At 38.4% G+C, this 8,693-nt stretch overlaps 1 protein-coding gene across 1 annotated transcript in view; it reads right to left on the minus strand.

Annotated features, from left to right (window-relative positions):
* LOC110969823 (protein crumbs homolog 1-like) overlaps positions 1–7,967 on the minus strand; it is a 50,454-nt gene extending 42,487 nt beyond the window's left edge. Inside the window, exon 1 of the mRNA XM_022219997.2 lies at positions 7,688–7,967. Coding sequence (XP_022075689.2) covers positions 7,688–7,757 — 70 coding nt within the window. The 5' untranslated portion in view covers positions 7,758–7,967. The remainder of the gene's footprint in view (positions 1–7,687) is intronic.
* Between the last annotated feature and the right edge of the window lie 726 nt (positions 7,968–8,693).

Raw genomic sequence — 8,693 nt, forward strand, 5'->3', positions numbered from 1 at the left:
AGAAAGCTTGGTCTCAGTCGCAGGTCATGGGTCTTCCAACAGGACAACGATCCAAAACACACAGCCAAAAACACCCAAGAATGGCTGAGAGAAAAGCGTTGGACTATTCTAAAGTGGCCTTCTATGAGCCCAGATCTGAATCCCATTGAACATATGTGGAAGGAGCTGAAACATGCCATTTGGAGAAGACACCCATCAAACCTGAGACAACTGGAGCTGTTTGCTCATGAGGAGTGGGCCAAAATACCTGTTGACAGCTGCAGAACGCTCATTGACAAATACAGAAATCGTTTAATTGCAGTGATCGCCTCAAAAGGTTGTGCAACAAAATATTAAGTTATGGGTACCATCATTTTTGTCCAGCCCTATTTCATTAGTTTGTTTTTTAAAATAATTATGTTAATCAACAATTCAAAAGTGATGGCTGATTTTGATTATTTAATTTTCAATAAATTTTTATTTATTGTTACTTTTGTGAGTTTCAAGTGATTTCAGTGAGAATTGTGGGTTTTTCCTTCTTTAACTGAGGGGTACCAACAATTTTGTCCACGTGTGTAACTCACATTCACTTTAAAAAGGATACCCTGTATCACCATTAGTAAACACACAGCTACAATTAGATTTTCAACAATATACTGTTAAATATAGATGATGTCACTTATATTAACACCTTTTACATGTAATTTGACGTATAAAAATCTTATGTACAGAGACAAAATGAATGTTTTTCCGTGTGCCACATGTGAGCCAAATGCAAAGATAATGTGTTAGAGTGTGGGAGTCAGGTTTTACAGGAAAGATGCCATGTTTCCTTCTCCTAACCCAAGCTGTGATGGCGTCATTTCCTCTGTCTGCATCATATTTATATATTGCTCTCATTTAATCTCCCTCTGCTGATGCTCACTTGTACTTAGGTCATTTTTCTCTATTTTTGTTTCCATGTTTGCTTTGGCCTTGTCCTTTCCAGGGGTTGCCTCTAAAGAATCCCAAGCAGTCTGCTTCAGTCACATTTTGTTATTCTCGCTGTAGATTTCTCAATAAAAACATCGTGTACCTCTATGGAAACAACACAACCATGCCCACAAGTAGAGGAACATGTGCAGTATGACATAGTTATAAACTAAAGCTGAACTTCTTTGACTATTACTGTTACAAAAAAAACAAGAAAAACCCTCAGAGAGCGCAGTGCTCCTCCAAGGCTGTTCATTCTCCCATATGAAATTGTCAGAAATGCAGCATTTGTTTCTTAGTTACTGATGATCAGAAATCACAGCACCACAGAATGTGTCAATTTAATATAGATGTACCCACAAACAAAATGACCCTGTGTTGAGCACAGGCATGTGTTATGCATGTGTACATTATGTACGGATACCGAATCATGTGACCTAAATATGTAACGGGGGGCGGGAATTGATGGGACTCAGAAACACCCCCACAATTTAATCAGTTGTTCCTTGGATCATTTCTGATCGATAAGTCCTGATAAGTCCTCATTGGTTGATTTGTAGTAGGATCACAATCATGTGATCGTCAGCAGGCAGCTGATGTAGAGTTCATTTGTTGTCATGGTTACAGTGACACATGACGCTATCTCACAATGATACAGAAATCTTTAACAAATCCATGAATCCGGACTATAATCTGCATCACTGCCAAAATCTAATCACTTGGTCCTTGTGTCATTTCTGATCTTCACTAAAAATTTCATCCATGAGTCCGTTTTTGAATAATGTTGCAGACAGACAGACAGACAGGTGGACAAACCAACGCTGATTGTGACATAACTCCATGTCACATTACTCTGCGTTCCTTGGTGGAGTAATAAAATCATATTTCTATGAGACCTGCCTCCCAAACTAAAATGGAAATTGATCAAACTCTAAACCAGGTGTGTCAAACATGTGGTCTGCAGGCCAAAACTGGCTAAAATTTTACAAATTACAAAGATGTTTACTGCTAACTGTAACTTATATTATAATAAGTAATGTTGTACACAGACAGACAGACGGACAAACCAATGGTGATTACATAATTCCACATGTTCCATGGTGGAGTAACAAAAAAATTTAAAAATAGAATAAACGTGTACAACATTTGACCAAGTGCCTGGAACCTGGGATCAGTATATACAGCACCTTTCCAAATGAACACGTGTTACCAATCCTGGAAAAACCGTGTGGGTCTACACTCTAAAGATAATGTATTTTTTGTCTTTAATTATATTTTTAATGTGATTTCATAGTTGTCTTCTTTCTCCGTGTAAACACAGCCTGCAGTTCAGCCAGTTTTTATACATGACTCTTGGTCTTCTTGATTAAAACCAACAAGCACAGGATTCTGTAGTATTTTTCATAATTTAGTGCAACTGATTTATTATTGGACATTTTTTTTGGAATTGTCCAAAAACAGAATAGTTCTTTATATGAAACATCACAATTTTAAACTTTGATTTGGTAAAATTTAAACACAGATCAACTTTCCACGGATTAGTAGCTCGAGGACTTTGAAAAAGTTAAAAATCTAGCATTTATTTCTGTTTTAACAGCTTCTATATAACAATAATTAATGTCATTTTGGTGATTTTTTGAAGATAAGATAGTATTGGACTCTGGGGGGTCAATCTGCTCTAGCTGTAACCTTATGGGTCCTGTAGAAGTGGGCTGACAAAGACAGCAGGAATCTCCTTCATCCAAACACAGTCAACCCCTAACACATTCCAGGGACCTGATAAGAGCTCCTCCTCCCACTCAATCACAGAGCACTTCATAGATTATGTCCAGACAGCGCTGATCCCCGGCACTGACTGGTACCAACGTCTCAGGCCAACAATAACACAGTGCAGAGCTGTTAGCAGGTAGAGGGATGTCAGGATCAAACTGTTTACGCTCTCCAGAGACTTCAGCCTGTCTCTTTAAAGGAGGGTTTGCTTTAACAGAGACACATCGGTACTCCCTCCGATGGGGAGCAGGGAGTTGATTCACATGTAATACTCTGGCTTCACCTCTGTTTGTTTGAAGTCTAATTGTCATCTATATACATATATATGTATTAGTGGTGGGATGGGTTTCAATAATGAGTTTAATTAATTAGAGGCTTTGCAATTAATTAATCACGATTAATGGCATTTTTGTCAAATAATATTTGACACAATAAATACCATTTTTCAATTCAAATAAATTTTGGTTGATGACTTAATTGATGAATAAACATATACATGAACTTAACAAAAATGTTTGTCTTTCATTTATATTTATTTGCATTTTTTTCTGTCTACTACATTCACAGATTACTGCAAACTCAAATTGCAATTATAGCGAATATTTTCAACATTTTAAGACTTTTTTAAACTCAAACACTTTCAGTGTCTTGAAAATTGGTCTATTATGGGATGGCTACACTGTTTGCTGGTAGCAGGTCTGTCATAGCTAACGTGTGGTGTGTCGCGCTTGAGCTCATTTGCATAAAGTAGTTTCATTTATACAGTTGCAGTGCGGGGAGCAGAGGGCCGATGCATCGCAAAACTTTCGTTAAACGTCTAAACTAGCAGTCATTGAACAACAACAGGTTCAGCAGTTTATTTCTAGCCTCAAATGCTTTCAGGAATAGTTTTTGCTGAAGAGCTTCATAAAAAAAAGAGAAGGTTTGCTACCGAGCCATCATATTGCGCTGATTTAGTCTTTATCGCAGCAGGCAAACACACATTAGGGTCATTACCGCCACCTACTGGGCTGGAGTGTTCATCAGTGAGTTCCCAGAAATGAGAGAACTGAGAAAGGTGCAATGCATTATTTAATTATTTATTTTAAAGCGTTATTTTTTCTGTAATTAATTAATAGTAATTAAAGTGATAAAGTCCCAGCCCTATCTCTCTCTCTCTACATAGATAGATAGATAGATGGATGGATAGACGGATAGACAGACAGACAGACAGAGACAGAGAGATAGATAGATGGATAAATGGATAAATGGATAGACAGACAGATAGATAGATAGATGATAGATGATAGATAGATAGATAGATGATAGATAGATAGATAGATAGATAGATAGATAGATAGATAGATAGATAGATAGATAGATAGATAGATAGATTTTTTTAACTGGTGCATCATTTAATCACTCTGCCATATTAACGCTATATGTATAAACTCATACTACACTTGACATGACTTAACAAGGCTAATCAAAATTTTGAAACTTTATTCTTTTTTTTTTTTTTTATAAACCTATTTAATAAAACCTACTTATATGTAGTATTGAGCCTGGTTTTGTGTGGCACAACACTATGTGTCCACATTCATAGGTCATTTAATTGTTTTTACTCAACCAAGGAATGCAGCAGAGTTATGTGACGATCGCCACTGGTTTGTCTGTCTGCCTGTCTGTCTTCCGGTCCAAGCTTCTTCTTTTTTTTTTTTTACCGGAAATAAACACAAAAATTGCCATGTCACTTGTTTTAAATATTACGGCATGTTTCCATTATCAGTACGTACATTTCACTGGAAAAAAAAATGTGATATTTTAGAGGAATAAATGCAAAAATTACAGTATTGTGGTATTTTTCTATTAAATAAATATGCAGCAGTGGGAAAATGTATTTTTTAAGAGAAAAATTGTAACAAAAAAAATTCTCCTCACAAAATAGAACTGGAGTCCTATTCCATTATTCCCAGCTGCAGTATTCAGGCGACTGGGCCTGCTTTGAACACTCTAATTTTCTCAAAGTAAACGCTAAATCAGTATCATATAAGCAGCATCAAACTGTTATAGAGTTTACAGATTTTTACCTTCACGGTTTAACAGTTTTTTTACAGTGTGAGACATGACAAATGTTCGTGCTTCCAAATTATTTTCTTTGTTATTATTAAGTCTTTTACAGAAGACAAAACTGAGCATATGAATTAAACTTCATTTTTACAACAAGGGAAGAATTCCACATTTTCTTGAGCTCCATGAGTCCCAAAACTCCCCAGTGAGTCACACTGTTAGGTAGCTTGTTTGTTCATTACTATGGGAACACACACCACCCAAAAACACTCTCTGATTCTGTTTTCATCCTCAGCTGAAAATAGTCCCCAAAAACGCGCACATTCTGCCGGTTTGTTTTTTGGATTAGTTGCCAACTATGAAAATATGGAGCCAAACTGATGCTTTTTGGACAAGCCAGATTACAGAACTGGAGCTTCAGTAAAAACAAAACAGCTTGTGCAAACCTACAGCCTAAATAAGACTACAATTATTCTATCATCTGTCTGCTGATTACATTCTAAATGTTATTCATTACATCTTTAAACTTAGCTGCACTTATTCATGTCATTTGCACTCTGTTCATTTGAACATTTCTGTATCACTCTTGTATATTCTTGTATATGTGGTCAATTTTTTCTTTCTATATTATTTTTTACATATTCTTACCTTGATGTATTTTATTTTATTGTTTTTTATTTTATTTTATTTCACTTTACCTTCACTTTATACCTGACCATAATATTCTGTGTTGTGTTAGTGTTTATCCACTTGTTGAATACTCGACTGCACTACGTGTAATTTCTCTCTGGAAATGAATAAAGTCTAAGTTTAAGTCTATTGATTTATCACAGTTGACAGGCCTGTAGTTCTTGTGTGATGTGTACACACAGGAAGTTATTGGCTGTAACAACATGTTCATCCATGTTCAAATGACTTCAGTCTTTTACTGATTTTAAGTAGATCAGACTGTTTCACACTTTGCAGGTATAAAAGTGTTCACTCTCACGGGAACAGAAACACATCGTCAACAGAGGATCCTGCTGCAGACGAAACAGTGAATCACAGAGAAAGGGAAGCCCCTGGTTAATGCACAAGTTGAGCTTAGAGGAATTTTATTGAATCACCACAAGAGGCTGAGAGCTCTGCCTGGGCTCAGCTTTGTGCTCAGAGCAGGTGGCTGCTTTGTTTTATATAGAAAAATGCACAAATCCTCTCTGACTCAGTCACAATTGCACACTGAGTCTGAATATGCATCCTAACAAACACTTATACAAAACACACACACACACAAAGAAAGGTCCTGTATATCAACACTGACAGGAAATAAACCAGAATAAAACCCTGAGCAAATGAGTGGAGAAACAAACTAGTGCTGCATCACTTCTAATTCAATGTTAATCTGAAGGCTTGATTACAGTTACCCTGAATTCAGATACCATTAGTGCAAGTATTTAGAGCAATTATTCAATCAGCTGGCTCCTACCACGTCTTCTGAATGTGTGTTTCCATTATAAAGCAGAATACTTTAGGTTTACATGCACGACCGTTCAAAAGTTTGGGCTCATCCAGACAATTCCATGTTTTCCATGAAAACTCCCACTTCTATCCATGTGCTAACATAACTGCACAAGGGTTTTCTAATCATCAATGAGCCTTTCAGCACCATTAGCTAACACAATGTAGCATTAGAACACAGGAGTGATGGTTGCTGGAAATGTTCCTCTGTACCCCTATGGAGATATTCCATTAAAAATCAGCCGTTTACAGCTAGAATAGTCATTTACCACATTAACTATGTCTACACTGGATTTATCATTCATTTAATGTTAAAAAAACTGCTTTTCTTTCAAAAATAAGGATGTTTCTAAGTGACTCCAAACTTTTGAATGGTAGCGTACATTCTGTGTGGACATTTTTACGCACATAGTTTTAATCTTTAACGTCGCCAGCTTCCAACTTCCATGAAGACAGCTTCTCCTTGAATTAGTCACAGCTTTATACTGACAGCATGAAACTGCACTGACAAAAGCACTTGACTAATATGTGTGTCTCATCTGGAGATGACAGCACTCAAGAGCCCTGTGGAGGTGACTGAAAGCATGTCCTCCAGTCTTCTCCCAACACTGTTGTGTTTGTTAAAGGCAACAGTCTGCCAGTTGTCAATCTTTTCCACTAAAACCTCGACCTTGCTCAACTTTTCAAGTTGTTTCCAACTGTGTTCTTTGATTCACTTTTCTAAAATACTATAGTTTTATTGGATAAACTGCATCTTACAGCCTGTCTTCCTCCTCTTCATCTCATCACTTTAATGCTGTCTTTTTCTTTCAAACATAAGAACAGAGTGCCAGGTCTCTTGCCATCCTCCTTAATACCCAGCACCCCCTCCATTCAAAGCAGAGACAAAAAAAAAGCTGTGCAGCAGTGCAGTCGGACACTGAGCTCGTTACCATGGCGATCTTTAACAATGCCACCCCCAGCCAACCCTTGCCACTATTTAAACGAGCTTCAGACGCTTCACACAAATGAAGGTCACGGGAAAAATGGGTCAACGGGGTTTCATAAGGTTGACCCGCGATCCCTTCCCGTGCACACCCAGACACGTCCTGGGACGGAGCTGCACCAGCTGCAGGTTCAGCGCACGTGAGGAGGAGGAAAAGCACCCACTTAAGTTCTCCTAAATTAGTTTCTCATCTGCTACAGCATGAATCAGAAAGCTGTAACTTCTGTAGTAACTAACATGTTTAAATTTGTGAGCTGTGAAAACTTCTAGTTGAAATTTCTTCTTATACTTTCCAGGAAAGTTTTCTAATTCAGAGGAAATATGGATTTCCTTATTCATTTATCTGTGCCTATTAGTCTCTGTTAGTGCACGTATTGTTCTCCATTTGCTTGCTGCTTGTATATGTCCATGCATTTGCTGAAGGAGGTGACTTACCCAGTTTGAACATCATCATGGTGATGAGCACCGTCCTCTGATATCTGGACCAAACTCTCCCTAAGTCCATGATCAAGCAGACTGCTGAGGTTTCCAGTCAGTGTGAAGGGATGCTGTCAGAGCACAGGTTCTCCATGCAGCACGCTGCAGCGCTCCATCCAGGCAGCTAAGAGGACGCCAGCACCCCTCAGCCGACCACTGGGACTCAGTACGACTGTGTGAGCGTGCCTTTTGGAGTTTAAGTGTGTGTGTGTGAGTTACTCAGAGGACCAAGCAGGGATGGAGTAAGGCAGAGTAATCATCCCAGCAGAGCGTGAGGGGGGGAAGACATGGGGTGGAGTCATGGATTGGACTCATTCAACCACTGGATCACCAGACTGAGATCACCGTTCACAGCAGTTGTTTCTCTACTGACACATTTTGGGGGTTTGTTTAGGAATTCTTGCTGCACAATCAATCATGCACTTCAGTCCACTTGGGGATTGGTCAGCAAATCACGAAGGGAAGGAAGCATCAGTGAAATGGAAAAAATGGAATAATCCAGTGTCACAAGTATGACGCTTTTTTCGTCCACTAAGGCACACGGCAGAGCTGTGTGATGATCGACGTCTGTCTGTCTGTCTGTCTGTCTGTCTGTCTGTCTGTCTGTCTGTCTGTCTGTCTGTCTGTCTGTCTGTTAGCAATACTACCCAAAAACGGATGAACGGATTTGGATGAAAATTTCAGGGGAGGTCAAAGATGACACAAAGACTACCTCATTAAATTTTGGTAGTGATGCGGCTTATAGTCTGGATCCACGGATTTGTTAAAGATTTTTGTATCATTGTGAGATAGTGGCATGGCATCACCGTAACCGTGACAACAAGTGAACACTGCACCAGCTGCCTGCTGACGATCACATGATTGTGATCCTACTACAAATCCACCACTGGGGATTTATCAGGACTTATCCATCAGAAATCATACAACTCTCTCTGAGTGATTTCCTTGTTTATTCAATTACTTA

The sequence above is a fragment of the Acanthochromis polyacanthus genome, chromosome 7, assembly GCF_021347895.1.
Source record: "Acanthochromis polyacanthus isolate Apoly-LR-REF ecotype Palm Island chromosome 7, KAUST_Apoly_ChrSc, whole genome shotgun sequence".
NCBI classification, from domain to species: domain Eukaryota; kingdom Metazoa; phylum Chordata; class Actinopteri; family Pomacentridae; genus Acanthochromis; species Acanthochromis polyacanthus.